Here is a 19834-nt window from a genome sequence, read left to right as displayed (position 1 = left end):
TTACTTACCTGTACACTATAGTTCTCCAGCATTATCTTTCATAGTTTCACATGCGCCCGCCCACCTCCCCGTTTCTCAGGTAGAACCTTTTACCTCTGAGTATATCCATGACTCTCACCTGGGGCCGGAAATCTGAGGTAGGAGTGTTCTGCTGGGGAGTGTGGTGTCAGGGCTTGCTCCTGATTGGCTGAGTTTTGGACCAAACAATAAGGAGGTCTGGTTACCAAATATTTCATTCTCTATGGGGTTTTCTATGCAGATCTTTCATCTCTATGATACTGCTTTGGTCAATCTGTTACCGTTAGACTCCCACCATGACGACGGGGTAGATACAAGCATGTGAATCTATGAAAGAGAATACTGGAGAACTATAGTGTACAGGTAAGTAACTAGTTTCTTATCCTTAGTTGCATAAGGTAACTATTTGTTTGTAGCATTGTCTGTAGATGCACATGCTCTGCATACTCATGCCATCTAGTGTTTTGCTTGGATGTTGTAAGTTTTTGTTAAATTCTTTGAGTCATGAGGTGCCCTGTGATAACTCCTCTAGTTGGTAATGCATATGGGCATAGACTCCTTTGTTAGATTGCCCCCGCCCCCAATATCTGGTTCATGCCTGTACCTTCAGGTTCCCTGGATTGAACACTTGCATCTTTGCTTTGGTGCATATTCCTAACCTTTTGAAATCCCAGGTGCCAGGCTGCATCCAGAGGCTCCATTAGCTCTTCCTTAGTGGTAGGAGATGCTGGTTTCATATTGGTCCAGGAACCAACGCCATTCTGGCATCAGTTAGCCGTAAATTAGACTTTGTTCCCTCAGTAAGAAGCAGTTGTTTGGGGCTCTTGGGCGCTTTGAGGATGAGAGTATGGAAGAAGAGTGGGAGATCCTGCATGAAACTCCATCTCTGTTTCCGGAGATGCGTCAAGATCACATACTTACTCGAGGCCAGATCATCTGCTGTGTCTGATTGGAGAGTAGCAAGTGCACAGCCACAATACCACCATCTGGGTCATACAGCACAATCTTAGGCATGTCAAGCGGAACTGAGTCAGACCCAAAGAAGTAATGCATGGTATTCCAGTATTTCTTCATAGAGCTTTTTGTCAATGTTTGCTCCAGTAAACCTTGGTCCTCCTTGCTGGTTTTGGAATACATTTCTGGGGCTTAGAATTAAGTTAATGTCCTGATGACCCCAATAGAAGTGGAGGTACGAGGCCCGGTCCCTTGCGGTGTTGTCAGAAGCCTCGAATGCGGTGTTTGTTGTAGTGATGGTGATCCAGCAGCGTACCAACAACAAATACTCCACTACCATATACTCACCTAGGCCCATAAACACACACACAATTGAGTAAGCCGCTGGAGTCAAAGTTAATAATTTTTCCACAGTTTTCAAGATTAGTTATTTAATACTCTTAACTAACCTGTCACTGATTAAAACGTTCTTTCCTCTGGTCGATGGACCATTAGTTGAACTACTTGATGGTGGAAATGACAAACTAACTTGTTATTTTATTCAATATAAATAACCACAGACTCGGGAAAGTTTTAAATCTTTATCTAAATTTCATGCGTATGTGAACCATCTCAAATACATGGTGCAGTCATGATCATTCTTAGGAGAGAAAATTCAATTAATTAATCATCAAACACATACTTTGGACTCCTGCAATGATCATTGCTCAGAAAGAGAGAGAACAGAGCGAAAAGACCATCTGCAAACAGCTTGAAAATAGAATTACCAAGATTGGTGTGAAGACCAACCCCCTGGCCAAAAGGCTGGTATGGTTCCCCCGGGATAGATCAGGCGACAAAGACTTCAGGAAAGGATTCAGGACAGGGTAGTTGACCTCTCTAAATACCGATGGTTGCGTCGCACCCTTCTTGGACAGACTATTCCTCCTCGATATTCTTCTGCGATCTTCATATCAAACCCAATTAAATTAGGATAGAAATTTCTGCTTCAGGTTCTGTTTTCGATTCTTCATCACATCTCACAGCATCTTTCAGCAGCATCTCCTGCAGCAACGACAGCATCATAAACTAAGGCTATCTCAATTATACCTTTCGTTCTTCATGTACCACCCACTAAAGTTCTAATATCGTAAAAATACAAAATCTAATTGGTCAGGCAAGGGGGGAAGATCATCACACCATGCTTACATGTCATCGAAATCAGTTTGCCAATTGTTCACAAACCCATGCTTTAATTTTTCTTCAAAATTTTATTTCACACACTCATTCACGTTTTATTTGCAACATTTTTGTTAATAGTCTGAATGAAAGTCTGTCGTTTAACTTTTCACCATCCGTTCTCAGGGTAGGACACTTTGCGACCTTGGCTTTCGTTCAACAGCTATGTCATCATTCCGGGTTAACTTCCAATGCCATGTCTTCCTTTACTCAGCTTACTTCAGTTATATATGAGAGGCCCAAATGCGCACTATTGATAGTCAGAAAGACAAATGTCACTTTAAAAAAAAAATGGTTTCACTGTATACCACCCAACTCTACTCTATCCCAGTTTATTTATTAGACATATCCCTGCTTTAACTTTAGTAAAAACCACTCTATTTAGTTCAAACAAGCAGATGCCATGCACGCCAGTCTTCAAGACTCCATTTTAGTGTCTTCTGCTCCTGCGCAAGAATTTCCCTCCAAGCAATAGCTCGTCATACTGCGTAAATGCAGTTGACGCATGCACAGTAGAGATTTCCCATTAAAAGCTGTTTCCGTCCTACGTTCATGTTATTATCGTTAGTACACACATAAGCTAGCTTCACTAACCTGCGTATTCTTGTGGTGCGCGTCAGTTTTACACAAAACAATTTAAATAACTTGTTAGTTAAAGGAGCGGATTGCTCCCGAGCAAGTCTCTTTTCTACGAGTCCTTGCTCCATCAATGGTTGTGGCACCGTACATGGTTGCACTAGTGCAACCCCCAGTGACTGCTGTCTCTAGTGTGGTATGCATGTGGCTATAAGGCACCAGCATAAACCCATATGACACCCCAAAGGGCCTCATGTGACCCAAAGGTGCTCCAGAGGGCACTGCCACCAGCTTGAAAATCTCAAACCATTGTGTTTGATCTACACCTGCAAACTCTCGTAGGTCATCACAGAGAACTGTGGTGAAGCTGCATTGGGAGGTAACATTTAGAACGAGGCTGGGGTCAGCCCAACAGCAGCGGTATATCCTCCAAAGGGTTGACTACGAGCTCCTGGGAAGATTGTCTCTGAAGGGAGGTGAGTACATAAATCTGGGAGAAGACTGACACTGCTTGTAGTGGAACATCTCAACTTCACGCTCCACACAGACAAGGCAACCATCAGAGGCACCATTGCATACCAACAACCTCCCACCCCTACGCTCCAGCTTCTTTAACACCATTGCAAACTTTATTGTCAATCTGAAAAGGAATTCCTTTGCCAAATGTGGAATATATTACAACAAGGCTAGCCACTAACAAGTGAGCCAGTATTTTTTCCTTTTTTTGAAAATTACTTTCTCTAGCGTGCTGCTAGGAAAATAAGAAATAGTCGACTACCTATCCGTATAAATGTAAATGGCTTTGCATTTTTCATTTGTCTCTTGAACATAGCCTTAATCTTTTACTGGCTTCTATGTCTTTTTTATTGATAATTGTATAGAATCTTGTTCCCACTATTGTGCCTCTTCACTATTACATTGAGCTTGTCCTTTTAATGCAAAACAGAGCATGAGTGCTTGTCCACTGAATAGCAATTTGAAGCTTACATGTCCGGTAGCTTTACTTGGTGTACGCTGGAACTTTCATTTATTATTGCCTTGACCTGCAGTGACACGATAAATTAGCACACTTTTAGATCAAATTGACTTCACTACTGGTTTTATATTTTTTGCGCTCTGTGTTGGTGCTATCGATTCTGATGTATAGTAGTGCTTATACAATTTGGTGTTTTCTTGTTTAGATAACACTACGCAGGTCAGGTATCTGGTGCAAGAGGCCTTCTATGATAAGAGATTACCTGCTAGGATCAACCCTTGCCAATGGTAGACTGTTCCAGCAGCATTATGCAAGATCAAAGTTCAATCAGGGTGCTCACTCATGATGGCAGAGGTAATGAGTGCCTAGTCCCCACAGGACCTGCACAGCAAAGCAATTTACATCCATGTATACATTGTTCCTCCATGGTGCTAAAAGTGTAGGAACATAAATTGTGATAAATCGGGCAAGCTGCTGGAATATTTCCACTTTGTGAAGTGTCAAGTCTGTTTCCTCACTTGAAAGAAACCTCCAGAACCTTGGAGTGATGACTATGAAAATACTTTTCTATCTCAGTCTCCCATGTGGTTGAAGAGCTTGACACTCTTGTTGCTGAAAATCCCTGATTTTGGGAAACATTTATTTATGAAAGTGGTCTATTCTATTGAACTGTACTTAATGGTTTATCATTCCTGGTGGTAAACCCAATGTTCCCTCCCTCTCTCCCTTCCAACATACAAGGACTGGCCATTTGATGATGGAGCCCCACCTCCAACTCAGATTGTTGATGATTGGTTAAACCTCTTGAAAACAAAATTTCGTGAAGAGGCAGGATGCTGCATTGCCGTGCACTGCGTAGCAGGACTTGGAAGGTGAGTACATGTGTGGAAGATTAAGATGTGCATATGTGACTAAAAGTGTACTTCAGTCTTTGAAAAAGTTGCTGTATGTCGATGAGCGAAACTAGACAAAGGGTCTGAACCTACACATTGATGATCAGTTCTACATATCCGACAGATTTTCTTCCCAAAAGGTCACAGTATTCAGACTCAAAGGTATTAAACATAACTTGGATGCCTGTTCTGTGAAAGGTGTTCTTTGATTAATTATATATTCTGGACTTTCCACAGCCTCTGATTGTTGCGACATTCCAAACTTTAGTTGTTTCAAGACCACTATGTGTTTATTTTCCTTGATTCAACAATGGTAAATTTGTAACACTGATGGCAAACTCTGCCTTAAGGAAAGGGGAAAAAGCTGCTAGCCAAAGACAGTGCATAGATACGTTCATCTGCATCCCTCAGATGCTCACCTATGCTTCATTAATCAACGCAACCAACTCTTGAGTGTCTGATTCTCACTTTTTTCAGCACTCAGTCCTAGAAAGCAATAGGTCTAGAGGAAAAGAAAGCCTCTTGACAATATATCAACACTAGTATCTGCAGAGATTTCAAAACCCTTCCTGGCAGTATCTGCAGTGACATTTCAGTTAGCAGAGAAGGCAGTCTAATAATAGTGGAGACAATGAATCAACTGTACAAGAGAACTAAACAAAGAGTGACATCCTCCTTTGTTTGCCATTTCCAGTGGAGGAGTGTATAAGTTAATTATTTGGCATGGTTGGTAGTCCGTCACCAGTAATAGTCTTAGCTTGTTAGACACAACAAAAGGCTTCAATAATTTAAACCTGAGCTCATCCCCCCTACCCCCGATAGCCATGTCATAGAGCTCACAACTCACTCCTTACACGAAGCGTTGAATAGGCAGCCTTCACATTTGCTCCTTTCAAGTTAAAGAAGTTACTAGATTTTCCCAGTACGCCTTTCCTAGTCTTATAGGGGTCATGTGCCTCAGTGAATACAGAACAATAATTCTGGGCCGATACATATACAAATTACACTTTCTCTAAATGTTTTTGATTTATATTGATGTGCCTTTTCGTATAAAGTATTGTGATATATATTTATTGTTCTGTATTCACTTTACGTTATTCACTTTATATGTAATTGTATAGTGTTTATCTGTGCGTGCTTATATTCATTTCTTTTGAACACACAATTCATATACATTTTCTAGAATACATGATTTCTTCTCCCTTTTCACTTTTGGATGCAACTAAAATATGTAAAATGTGTCCTTAAAGGGCAGTCCTATCAAGAGAGAAGGACACCAATTGAATTTCAGTTTTAGGCTCTTTTGAAGCTAATAAGTGGCAGAACCACTTTTTACCTTTAAAGCTACAAACATCATAGTCATAGGAGGCTGATACAGCATCGTCTGCACCACTGGAGGTTGATAACGTCCACTGAGTTTCCAGATTTTCCGAAGGGGCTACTCCCTCCTTTTCTGTCTACTCCTCCACCCTGGCCACCTACTTACAACAGGCTGTTTGAGGGCTATACCTCCATACTCCACCAGTAAGTGACGACTGTCTTGGCCAAGTAAGCCATAGAGAGGATGCCACCATCACAAGTTGTCAAGATTGCTATTCCCTCTTTCCTTGTCCTATTCTAGACCTGCACCATTGAATTTCTTCCTGATGGTGAAATTCAAAATGCTCATGCTTTCTCAAGTCCAAGTTGGACTTGCAGGACCTATACTTCCACATACCTGTCCTGCCTGCCAACAGAGGTTACCTGCGGCTAACAGTAGATCACGAGCACTTACAGTTCACTGTGCTCCCCTTTGGCCTTACCAGCGCCCCTCAGGTGTTCACCAGGGTGATGGCGGTGGTTGCAGCTCATCTGCGGAGGTCAAGGCTGCCAGACTTTCCCTAGCTTGATGACTGGCTGTTGAAAGCAAGGTCGCCCAGGCTGTTGTCTTCCACATCCAGACTATGGTGGACCTCCTGCAATTGCTAGAGTTCACTATCAAAGTACTGAAGTCACACCTGCCCTTCTCAAATGCTTCCTTTCAATGGACTGTTCTGGACACAGTGCATTTTCAGGCTTATAGTGAACAGCGATTCCAGGATATTCAGGCTATGATACCAAGGTTTCAGCTTCTATCCTGGATTTTATTGATACTGATTCTGAGGCTGCTGGGCCTCATGGTCTCCTGCATGCTATTTGTGACACATGGCTACTGGCATATGTGGGCTCTGCAGTGGGACCTGAAGTTCAAATGGGCGCAGCATAAGGGTAATCTCTCCGACATGGTCCAGATCTCAGAGTGCTCTGCAAAAGATAGTCAGTGGTGGTTAAACAGCGATTGGGTCAGCGGCAGACACCTCTCCTTCCCCACCCACATCTAACAGTAGTGACCGATGTGTCAGTCCTAGGTAGGGGTGGCCATCTGGGACCGGTGGAGATCAGAAGACTCTAGTCTCCAGTGGAATCTGGACTCCACATCAACCTGTTGGAGCTCCAAGAAATCTGACTGGCACTTAAAGCCTTTCTACCCTCCCATCAAGGAAAGTCTAGGGCAGGTGGCTCTTTCTCGGAAAATTTTCACCTAGAGTGGTGCTCCAGTCTGCTGTATGCCTTTCCGCCCATCCCACTTTTGCCCAGAACTCCGAAGAAGATCAGGAACAACCAGGCCCATGTCATCATTGTGGCTCTGGATTGGGTGGGAAGAGTCTGGTATCCCTAGCTGTCACATATAGCCATCGATCCTCCAATCAGACTGCCTCTTCGGGATGATCTATTGTCGCAGCATCAGGGGTTGGTCCTCCACTTGAACCTGTCCAGCCTCCACCACCTTGCGTGGAGATTGAGCGGTGACGGTTGACAGCCTTCGACCTTCCTCCAGAAGTCTGTGATGTTATTTTGGCAGCCAGGCGTCCCTCCACTGAGAAGGTATACGCCTGCAGATGGAACAAATTTGTGACATGGTGCGCAGCAAAGGCTGTTGATCCCCTTTCTGCCCCGCTTTGAGGTTCTCTTGTTCCTCCTCTCTTCGACCCAGCAGGGCTCTGCTCTGGGCACTCTTAAGGGCTATCTCTCAGCCATTTCAACCTTCTGTTTTCAAGTCCTCTGTTGTAAATCGCTTTCTTAAGGGCATTACTCATCTTTTCCCTCCTGTTCCCTTCGTAATGCAGCAGTTGTACTTATCTTATGTGCGCTCCCTTTGAGCCGCTACATAACTGTCCTCTCAGACTTCTCACTTTAAGGACTGCCTTTCTGGCTGTCATCACGTCTGCTCGCAGGGTGAGTGAGCTTCAGGCTCTTTCTTCAAAACCTCCTTTTCTGGCGGTTCATCCGGACAAGGTTGTCATTCGAACTTGACCCTCCTTTCTTCCCAAAGTGGTTACTTCTTTCCACATTGGTCAAACCATCACTTTGCCTACCTTTTTTCCGCATCCTTCTAATGAGGAAGAGAGGGGCCACCGTTTGGATCCAAAACGTGCGCTTCCATTTTATTTGGAACGCAGCAAATAATTCCGGGTAGATGACCAGCTCTTTGTTGGCTATATGGGTGCCAAATAGTTTACGCCATGCACAAACGGACCATCTCTAGATGGGTCGTTTTGTGCATTAAAGCTTGCTACTCTTTGGCAAAGGAGCAACCTCCAGTGGGGCTGCGCTCCCATTTCACCAGGGCGACGGCGGCTACCACTGCTTTGGGAAGAGGAGTTCCCCCTCAATGACATCTGTCAGGCAGCTATGTGGGCATCTCTGCACATGTTCACAAAGCACTACTTCCTGGACAGCCAAGTCTGGAGAGACGGCTTCTTAGACCGTTCTGTTCTCCAGGACTTTCTGGTGTGAACTTGGTTCGCAGACCCTCCTCTGGGGTTGGTATTGCTGGGGTATCTATTCTACAGGTAAGGAATCTTTAACTAATTCTTTCAGATGAACAAGTTACTTACCTTCGGTAACAATCTTTAAGAGACATAGATTAGTTATAGATTCCTTACCGCCCCACCCATTCTCCCTGTTCTGTGAACTAGGGTCAGGAAATCCCTTTCATTGCCTTAGTTTTGTGCACCAGTGGTCAGTGTCTTGCATGGCTCTGCGCTTCTGATGTCAGCGCGCGAGGGCTGTGTCTAAGTAGCTACCGTGACGGCGACCACGATGCCAACGACTAACGCGGAGCCAACCAATGCCACCTTTTTACGCACAGGGGTACTGCTGACAAAAAAAATAATTCTCCGGATCCAGTTTGACTCCTCTGGTAATTCTGCAGGTAAGGAATCTATAACTAATCTGTGTCTTACAGATGTATCGTTACCGAAGGTAAGTAACTTGTTAATCAGTAAGGCTCTAATCGAACTCACACCCTCTCTTGACTCTTCTTTACCCACGCCCCTCCCACGCTGCCCTGTATCCCCCCAAAACAATGCCTCCTGGAGTCAATTCTCACCCCTCAATAACACTGCCGTCCTCCACATACTCTCGACCCTGAAACCTTCTAATCACTTTAATGTCCCCCTTCCCCCTAACTTCTTCAAAGAAATGATTGGATCACTAGTCCCGCACTGGTCCAAGATAATCAATGACTCCCTTCTTCAAGGTGAAATCCCCGACTGCCTTAAGACTGGCCTTGTGCTCCTATTCTCAAAAAACCCACTGCGGACCCTGAAGACCTGAATAATTACCGACTAATCACAAACATCCCTACCCTTGCAAAACTCCTGGAGAAATGTGTACATGAGTAATTATGCAAACACATTGAGCAGTTACAACTTCTCAACCAATTCCAATAAGGCTTCCGCCCGGGCCACAGCACTGAAACGGCCGTCACTCTGCTTGACCAGAATTTAACCTGCCTACTAATACTACTTGATCTCTCCTCTGCATTTGACATGACAATCTACTTAACCTCTTGGAATGCTGGATGGGGCTCTCGGGCACGGTCCTTAAATGATTTTCCTCTTTTCTCAACAACAGAACGCAGAGTGTCAAACTCTATCCAACTCCAACTCCAGCCCCTGCACTCTGGGTGTCCCCCAAGGATCCTCACTCTCCCCCACGCTTGTTCATTGAACCACTGACTGCAATCCTCAAAACATCCAACATACAAGATCACATGTATGCGGATGACACCCAACTTTACATGAAAATATCCTCCTCCGAAGACATAGTCACTCAACTGAACCCTACTCAAAACCCTAAATTAACTACCCGTTAACCACCTCAAACTAAATGCCCTGAAGACGGAATTCCTCCTCATCTCACCCACGAAGCAAACCCTCACTGTTGTGAAATATCTAAGTAACCTCACTGCTCTCAACTGCAAACCACACATCATTGACTCCACGAAATCACTAGGAGTGGTGTTTGATAAGAACCGTGACATGTAAGATCACATCAGAGCATCTACCGAAGGAGCAAACTTCCAACTGAGCATCCTAAGAAAACCCAACCCCACCTTCCCCAAGATGACTTCAAATCTGCGGTGCAAGCACCAGTCCTCTCTAGACTCAAATACGGCTTTGCTACTCAATGCAGACTGCCATAACTCAGCATAGCCCCCTCAGAGCTTCTCTTAATGAGGCGACCAGACTCCTCACTGGTTCCAAGAAAATCAACCACATCTCTCCAGACCTTAAATCACTCAACTGGCTTCCATTTGAGGTAAGGATCCACTTAAAAATTGCATGCATGATCCACAGAGCGCTGCACTTCAATACCCCACTTTACTTGAAAAACAAGCTAAAACTATCCGGCTGCAACCGGCCCTCAAGGAGCACTAGGACACTGCTGCTTAAGCCGAAGAAATTCAAAAAACTGAAAACATACAATCGTTCATTCTCTGGCATTGCCCCGAGAATCTGGAACTACTAGCAGAAACAAGACTGATTTCCCTCAACATTTGCCTTCAAAAGGGAAGTTAGGCCCCTCCTAATGAACAATGCGCTGAGCTAGAAGTTTTTCTCCTCCTGCCTCCGATCTTGTTTAGCTGTTTTAACTACTACCTGACATTTGTTACGGCCCGTGTCGCCCGCCACTGTCATTCTGCTCCTGTTGTATATTGCTTTTCGTTTTCCTGTTGTATATTAATTTTCCTTCTTTTGTCCTACAGCTATCTTCGTAGGTCTTCCCCAGCCCGTATGTAAAACGCTCTGACACCCGCTTGGGTCATGTTCGCGTTATACAAAACTTTTAAAATGAAAATAAAATCTAGTACTCTGATGCAGGCACTCCACCATTTGAGAGATTGTGCCTTCCTCTCTATCCTTCATAGGAACATTAGCCCCTTGTAGAAACTTTGGAGGCGGTGTGGCACCTCTGCCAAGGATGATCTTTGTTACTGGCCTCGGAGCAGAGCAGGGGCTCTCCATCCAGGGGCCCAGAAACATGTCTGGTGGTGGTGGCAGGCTGCCTAAAGCATGTCGAAGGCCACACCAGGATTGGCAGGTTTTATGGGGCCAAACTCTGAGGTGCCTTATGGGTAGGTTTCAATAAATCCCACACTGGTACTAAACAACTCCTCTCAATAAATTCACACTGATGCCAAAAACTCCTGAGTTCAGTAAAGCCATCATGCGGCTGGGGAACCAGAGTTGTTGCGTTTCCAGCCCATGTGCTCTCTATGGCCTCACTGGCACTTACAATATTAAGAATAGACTTAAATATTGAAGGTACTCATTCAGATATGCCCACATCTGAGATATAGTGCACTTTGCCTTTGGGTTTGCAAGGACTGGTAGAGGGGTGACTTACCTATACCTTAGGCAGTGCTGCTCGTCATGGCACACAGGCAGTGTGCCATGTCGATATTTATTTTTCTCTGCACCAAGGCATGCAGGCTGCAATGGCAGTTTGCATGACCTTGGTGAGGGGTCCCTAGGGGACCCTCTTCAGTCACAAGGCCCTTGTTACCATGGTACTGTTTACTAGGGACTTACAGGAGGCCTGAAGTTGTCAATCATGGTACCGTTTCTGTGGAAAGGAATGTCATACCGAAAATATCCCCTTACCTTGCTTGAAGATATTTCTTCAGCTTGGAAAGGGCGATATGACAGCTTCTTTGAAACTCTAGGTACAATGTTACTGATTTACTGCATTGATACAATAGAAAGACTTGTACACTAATAAAATGACTGACTCAGAACAGAAAAAAGGTGCTAACCTAGATCCTTTGTTATGATTCGTTGTTGAGGAAGTTCCTTTGATATTTGATTTCTACCAGCACCAAAAAAGACCAGAGTAAGAGAATGCAGAAATTTTCTGCCATGGGGGGAGGGGGCGGGATGGATGTGAGACTCTCCCTCCCGATGAGCAGTGGCTTTATCGCTGCCACCACCCCAATGTTAGGAGCATTATCCATTTGCCAAAACTGCTGAGAATAACAAAATTAAAAAGGGTGCTAGATGGTATGCATAATGGGTATATCATCTGAATCAACATTTCAGTCAAGTATTGACACTTTCCTATTGGATGGCTCCGTTACATCAGAGAAACCTTCTCTAGGAAGGTCTTCAGGATGCCTATTTTATCCAGTATTTGGGTGTCTTTCATAGATTCACATGCCTGAATCATTCCCCGTCGTCGAGACGGGAGCCTCCGGTATATAAAAAGTAATGTCCTAAAGACATACATAGAAAAGAATAGGCCCAAAGGTCTCACCTTAGTAGCCTATCCACGTCCTTTTGTAGGAAGGACCAAACAGAGCAGGCCCCAAGGGTCCCACCATGGTGGCCTATCTGTCTCCTTTTGTAAAAAGGACCAAATAAAGTAAAACAGCCAATCAGCTACCACCTCCTTCTAGAACCTTCCTGCCAGGAGCCCAAGTCTCTCAGATTTTCTACCGCACGTTGTGCTAGGGAGTCTCCACCTGAGTTCTCCTCAGGAATTTCTCTTTTTCTTCAAAAAACAACTTTAATTATTCTCTACAGTTATGTCTGATAGTCAGAATAAGGGTCTTTTCCGGGCTTGTTCCTCCTGCAGCAAGAAAAGACTTCATATTGAGGATAAACATGATAAATGTTTATATTGCCTCTACCCTCACCACCAGGCAAAGGACTGCAAAATATGTCGGACCTTCTCCAACAAGACCCTCAAGGACCGAGAAGGTCGACTTCTGTTGTGGCTCAAGACCAAGACTGATGACTTGGTATCCGAAGGTGAGAGTGTGTCTGGAGTGTCGCAATTTTCATTGAAGAGGCCAAGGGTTTCTTCCCCTAGCCCCTCAGACACCCCTCCTATGAAGACTTCTAAAAAGTCCTCAGAGGGCAAGCCATCTGTGTCTGGCAAAGACCTGCCTGTCCCCGGGAAGCAGCCACTGGTCCCGGCGACGACGACGACGTCGATGGTGCATTCAGCACAGAAAACCGTCTCGACGTCGACGACGACAGTGTCGACGACGACGGCCTCATCGGCTTCCTCCTCGTCGACGAGAACGACTCCATCGTCGGCGAGTAGACCTACGCCGTCGACCATCCCGGTCACTCCGACGACGAAGATCTCGTCGTCGACAACGAGATCCTCGTCGAAGGCGTCGACGAGAACAACGCCGTCGACTAAGTCTACCTCGTCGACTAGGATCATCCCGTCGACGGTGGGAAAGCCGTCGACGACGAGTACACCGTCGACGGTGGGGACTTTACCGTCGACGAAAATGACGTCGAAGAAGACATAGTCGTCGCAGCCACCGTCGACGACGACTAAATTACCGTCGACGAACATATCTACACCGTCGCTTTCGACGTCGACAGGACCCTGGAAGGAGTCTGCACTCCTCTCCCACGCCATGGATGCCTTTCCACCGCAAGTGAGCCATGTCACTGTGAAAATTACTAAACGGCCTATTACGCCGCAGCAGATCTCGCCCGGTAGGATACAACAACTTCCTCCGGCCTGTCTACTACAATGTCAGGAGTCGGACTGTGGTATATAAATAAATAATACCGGATCTAGGTTTGACTAGGCATAGCAATAACAGATAGCTCAATAAATAAGAGTCAAGATTCGAGGTAGTAGGAGTTTGCAGGTTTATTACAGCATAAAGGACAGGAACAGGACAACCTGCATAGGAATAGGATGGCAGGGCCCGGCAGCTGCCGGGGCTGGATCTGGGATGAGCGCGCTAGCATTTAATAACAATACACCAGCATATATAGTAAAACAGTTACATTACAGTACATATGATAGGCGGAGCGGTGGGTGGAGCAAAGGGTGTGACGCGTATCAGTCGCGAAAGATAAGGGTGAAAGTAGGTGTAACAGGGCGTATACATAGACATGTGATGCAAACGTAACAGAATATGTCATGAATAGGGCGGAAACATGGAGGGGGCTACCTAAGGAGCCGGGACCTCTAACCTGATGGTGTGCGCAAACTGGCAATGACGTGTTACTAGGAGAAGCTGGGGGCTACGAACTCTGTGCTAGGAGCAGAGACTGAAGTCTGGAGAGTCAGGGCGACATGTACCTAAACAGTATCTAGTATCTGATGTTTAGAGAACATGTTGATAGAATCCGAAAGTTATCGGGGTAAAGGCTAACAGACTCTAAGACTGGTGCATGCATTATTCTACATGTAGTGCGTGATGAAGGATATTAAATGACCATAAATACAGTATTTCTCTTACATGGAGACGTAGAGGCTAGACAATGACGGAAACTATTGATGCGGTTCAGTAGCTTAGGAATGCAGAGAAGGAGGGCTGGACTGATAACTAGAATCATAACATACTCTTGGCAGACTCAGAGGCAGAGCCAGGCTGAACCGGGCACTGTAAGGCAGGAAGTAAGTGAAGGGTCAGGAACACAGGTGGGGGCTGTATCGCTCCTCAGCGAGGGCTCAGGAGACAGAAGCTGAATCTGGTGTCCAGGCCCTTTTGAGGCCTAGAAACGGGAACTTTACAATGAAATAACGTGCACACTGGGAAACGTGGCAACGTAACTTTACATAGGCCTGATATTCGTAGTATTCACGAGAACTGGAAACTGGCATACTAGAGATGGACACAACTGTAAGTGCATCATTAATCGAACATGGGGAATACAAATGCATATTAATCATGCACAGATAACATATGATGGAGGACGCGTAGGGACACAGAACATGGCAGAATTTACTTTTCCACATTCCCTCCTTGTCACTACGTTTCCATCAGGAAACATCAATATTCATGATACCATCTATCATTTCATACAGTATCATTTGCTCGTCTCGAATTTTCTTGGAACGGGATTTAGAACGGGGCTTGGGACTAGGAATACAAGAGGTAGCACAAATGCCGCAAATCGCAGGGCCACATTGTATACAGAGGAAGCAGCTGAATATGATCGCTACTGCGATAAATAGAAAGGACAAGACCTTCCATCCCCAGGCGGAAATTATATTCCAGAACCAAGCGGACCATGTCCAGGTGCCTGGATCTTGGTGTAACAGATGGGCAATTTTATGGAGTCTGGTTATAGCTGAATAAACAGACGGCGCGTTATTTGGAATGAAAATGCAGCAACTAGATCCGATGACTCTACATGCCCCGCCCCTATCGGCCAGTATGACGTCAAGGACGAGACGATTTTGCAAAACGACAAATCTCATAGCAGATTGCTCTTCAGTTAAGTTACCTAGAGCAGAGGCAGTCTCATTTACTACAGCTTCAAGGGTTCTGGTTAACCTACGAATTAGCTTACTATTCTGGATAGGTCCTATAAAGAAGAAGAAACCTCTATTGAAATCTGTATACTGTTCTAGAGCAGTTTCAGTATAATCGACAATTGGGGACTCGATCTCCCTTCTATGTCTAATGTGTACTAGATGTGTGTTTCTGTGATAATCAGATGGGGCTAGGAAAACTGGTGGCAGTAGGAAGGCAATGTAACAGGTTCCCTCCCACTCGAGGGGCAGACGAACATATGCGGTCTGACCACAAACAAAATAAGAATGACGTGAAGCTTTGAAAATAGATTTCCCACTGTCACTATATTTGACAATAGTAGTACAATCACTGTGTCCTACATGTACGGAACCATAATTTCTAACACATAATTCGCCTTTGACTGGTAGTACTGAAATAGCAGGTAAGTCTGGAGTGGAATCAGACTGAACATTCAGGACCATAAAATTCGAAGAATAATTACCTAAATTGTAAACTTCGTTTTCTAGATCTAACCCTGTTCTGTGGGGAAGACCTTGCTTGTCTGGAAAACATGTACTGTTAAGAAAAGACATATCTGTTGAGGATGACGTTAACGTGGACCATGCTCCACACGAACCATTATGTGAAAATGGATAAGGAAAGAGTGGCAGAACTCCCTTCGGGGTCTGGAAAGGGGGGAGTCGACCACACACCCAACAATTAGTGGCATTGCTGGTCTGGTGTGAATAATGTAACATGCGGATAAAAGAATTGTTGCGCATAGCGAGGCGGTAAGAGTTCATGAGGAGGCAGATCACTAAACGTGTGCTCTACTGTAGCATTAGAGGACTTATTTACATGTGAGACTGGAAAATACAGGTAAAATGCATAACTGGTGCAGGAAATCATAATGCTGAGAAATAATATGAAACTTAGAAAAACGATACATCGGATTGAGTTTTGACTAACTCTCTCACTATGGGGGTCTATTTTATACATGTCAGAAACCGGTCTAACCGTTTCACCTAGGGGAGGACTTAGACAATCAAACTGGCTGACTTATTTTACTAGACCTTAGCTTTTTCTTATACTCCTGTTGCGGAGTTGTCTCTAACAGGGAGGGTTCAGTAGTATTGTCTTTTGCGGGACAGTCCTTAAGAATAGTACTTTGGCAATTTTTAGAATCCTCGGAAATGTTCTTTGAGACAGGTTTCAGTCCATAAAACTTTTTGATATGCGAAAGATGCACCCAGCCTTTGCGTCCCTCCAACTTCACGGCTGTACGGGTGGCGAGGAGGACCTGTCGGGGCTCCTTCCAGCGAGGCTCCAGCGGACTTGAACGATCGAAATTTCGCACTAGGACCATGGATCCGGGAACGATTTCATGCGGTGCCACCTCGGTATTGTCTGGAAACGCGGCAGCAACCTGTGAACGACAAGAGTTGAGGGCAGACATCAAGGAAGCTAGGTAATCTGTCAGCATATTACTTGAAACATCGGTAATACTTCGGGGTCTAGGAGTACCCCACATGTTAGGGGGGCGGCCGAAAACGACCTCGTACGGGGACAGACCTGTTCTGGAATGTGCGACCATGCGCATGTAAAACAGAGCAACTGGCAGAGCTATTAGCCAGTCCACACCTTTCTCTTGACAAACTTTTACAATGCGGATTTTCAGGGTCTGATTATGTCTCTCTACGAGACCGGCTGCTTCAGGATGGCGTACACAATGGAACTTCCACTGGTACCCTAACAGAAGGGAAACATGCTTCATGAGTTCAGATGAGAATGGCTGGCCGTTGTCAGAATACACGACTCTAGGGAGTCCGTAACGGGGGAAGAACTCACGAACCAACTGCTTGGCAGTGGTCGCGGCTGTGTAATCTGGAACTGGATATGCCTCCGTCCACCTGGACAAAGCGCATACAACTACAAGGACATACTTGAAACCTCGACATCGCTCCATCTGAATATAATCCATTTGGAGGACTTCAAAAGGGTGGTCAGGGGGCTGGAATCCACCTTGTTCCACCGGGACACTTTTACCTGGATTGAACTGACAACATATCATACAGGTACGGACTTTCTGCTTGGCTGCAGCTCGTAAATGTTTGTTAAACCAAATATTCTGGATACTGTCTAACATTGCTTTTTCTCCTAAATGTGCTGGACTATGTGCGGTGTTAACAATGACTTGAACCATAGAGTCGGGGGGAAACCATGTGGCTCTACCCTTCGTTAACCATCCCTTATCTGTCTGGACCCCTCCTTGTTCGGACCATTTCTTGATTTCATCGGGGGTAGCATGCAACTGGATGTCTATGACATCTTGAGTAGGGTCTTTAACTGTCATACATGTAGTCGGATCTGGAGTGTGTGTCTGTATCGGATTAACTGAAATGTCTGGAGTCTGTGCTGTAAGCTTGGCTGTGCGATCTGCTAGATCATTACCCTGGGAAATAATGTCAGTAACTTTCGTATGTGCCTTGCACTTCATGACAGCAATAGACGTCGGTAAATGTATAGCATCTAACAGAGCCTGAATAAGGAGACCATGCTGAATTTTGGTTCCATGAGAAGTCATGAAACCTCTCTCCTGCCAGAGCACTCCAAAGTCGTGTACGACTCCAAATGCGTAACGTGAATCTGTGTAAACATTAACCTTCAGGTTCTTAGCGTGTATGCAGGCTTGTGTCAGAGCAACTAGCTCTGCTGCTTGAGCAGACAGGGTGTCAATACGGTGTGTTTCAATAACTTCAGTGTCAGTAGTCACTGCATACGCGGCGACTAGTTCTCCTGTACTAGTTCTCATGCATGAACCATCCACATAAAGTGTCAGGTCGGGATCTGGTAATGGAATATCTGTCAGATCTTGTCTTGGCTTGGTCATGATGTTAACTACTTCCACACAATCGTGTGTGGCAGGATTTGGATTAGCTGATGGTAACAGTGTAGCAGGATTTAGGACGTTGCAGCGTCTGATTTCTATGTGTGGCTGAAACAGTGTCAATTCATAACCTGTTAAACGTGCAATTGTCAAGTGATGAGTTTGTGTTCGGTTTAAAAGAACTTCCACGGAGTGTGGAACTTGTACTGTCAGGGAGTGTCCTAAGACTATGGAATCACTTTGTCTGATAGCTAGTGCTGTGGCTGCAACTGACTTGAGGCACGCAGGCAGAGCCTGGGCTACAGGATCTAATGTGCTCGAAAAATAAGCACAAGGCTTGTATTGTCCTGCTTGATCTTGTGTGAGGACAGATAATGCTGTACCTTCGCGTTCAGTAACGAAAAGTGTAAAAGACTTACTGTAGTTCGGTGTAGCTAGAACTGGAGCTTGGCATAAAGCTTTCTTTAACTCATTGAAACTAAATGTATGTTCAGATGTCCAAGGGAGGACAGTCGATACGGCTGCCTCCTGTGTCGTTAACTGTATCAGTGGCTTAGCTAGAAATGCATACTGAGGAATCCATTGTCTGCAATAAGAAGTAAGGCCGATAAAAGCACGTACCTCCTTCTGGGTCTTGGGCTGAGGAAGACTCGCTATTAACTGAATACGATCTGGTGTCAACTGCCTACCCCTCTTGGACAGTAAGTGTCCTAAGTAGACCACTTGCTGGACACAGAATTGAAGCTTAGAAGGGGACACCTTGTGCCCCATCTCGGCTAGGAAATACAATACTGTAAGTGAGGCTCGCTCGCAAGCACGTTCAGAACGGGCTGTGATCAGTAGATCATCGACATACTGGAGCAGGGCAGTGTCAGTTGGCATGTGAATGTTGTCTAGTTGTCTCTTGAGTGCTTGACTGTAAATACTAGGACTTTCTGTGAAACCTTGAGGAGCGCGTGTGAACATATAGCTCCTTCCATTTAAACAAAATCCGAAAAGAAACTGGCTGTCTGGATGAATGGGGACACTGAAAAACGCGTTCTTGAGATCTATGACAGTGAAAAATGTGGCTTCGGAATCAATGGCTGTCAATAGGGAAGAGATATCTGGGACAACTGGATACTGGGGAATAATACATTTATTAAGTTCTCGAAGGTCAATCACTAATCGATATACTGGAGGTGCATTCGGATCAGTACGTTTCATGACAGGAATGATCGGAGAATTACATACATTGGAGTCAGTTTCTACCACTACTCCTTGAGCGATGAGCTCGTCAATAATTTTGGATAGGGCTGCTACAGCCTCAGGTGGCAATCTGTACTGTCTTATTCGTGGCAGGACTACACCTGGCTTGAGAGTCACACGGTGGGGTGTGATTTGCATAAAGCCAACATCAGTTGGACCTTGCGCCCATAGATGCTGCGGAACATTAGACAATCTTGGATCAAAATCTCGTGATACATAGTGACCCTTGAAGTCACGTAGGAACAATCGTATTCCCTCTGGGGAACAGCATATAACTGCACCTAACTCTTTCAGTGTTTTAATGCCTAACAAATTTTCTGGACATGACTTCGTAAGTAACAGATCAGTAGTGCGGGACAATGGACCTACTTCTAGAGTAACTGGCTTTGAAATTTCATTTACGATAGGTTTTCCTGAAAATCCAAGGGAAACATTTCTAGAGCCTGAGAGCGGAGCCCCTGGAACTTCGGCGTGACTTA

At 45.0% G+C, this 19834-nt stretch overlaps 1 protein-coding gene across 3 annotated transcripts in view; it reads left to right on the top strand.

Moving 5' to 3' along the window:
* PTP4A2 (protein tyrosine phosphatase 4A2) overlaps positions 1 to 19834 on the top strand; it is a 211608-nt gene that overhangs the window by 96900 nt on the left and 94874 nt on the right. For all 3 annotated transcript variants that reach the window (XM_078680668.1, XM_078680667.1, XM_078680666.1), the window contains exon 4: positions 4484 to 4614. In XM_078680668.1, coding sequence (XP_078536794.1) covers positions 4484 to 4614 — 131 coding nt within the window. The remainder of the gene's footprint in view (positions 1 to 4483; positions 4615 to 19834) is intronic.

Source organism: Lissotriton helveticus, chromosome 3_1 (genome assembly GCF_964261635.1).
Source record: "Lissotriton helveticus chromosome 3_1, aLisHel1.1, whole genome shotgun sequence".
NCBI lineage: Eukaryota > Metazoa > Chordata > Amphibia > Caudata > Salamandridae > Lissotriton > Lissotriton helveticus.
This window is presented reverse-complemented; position numbering and strand designations above follow the sequence as displayed.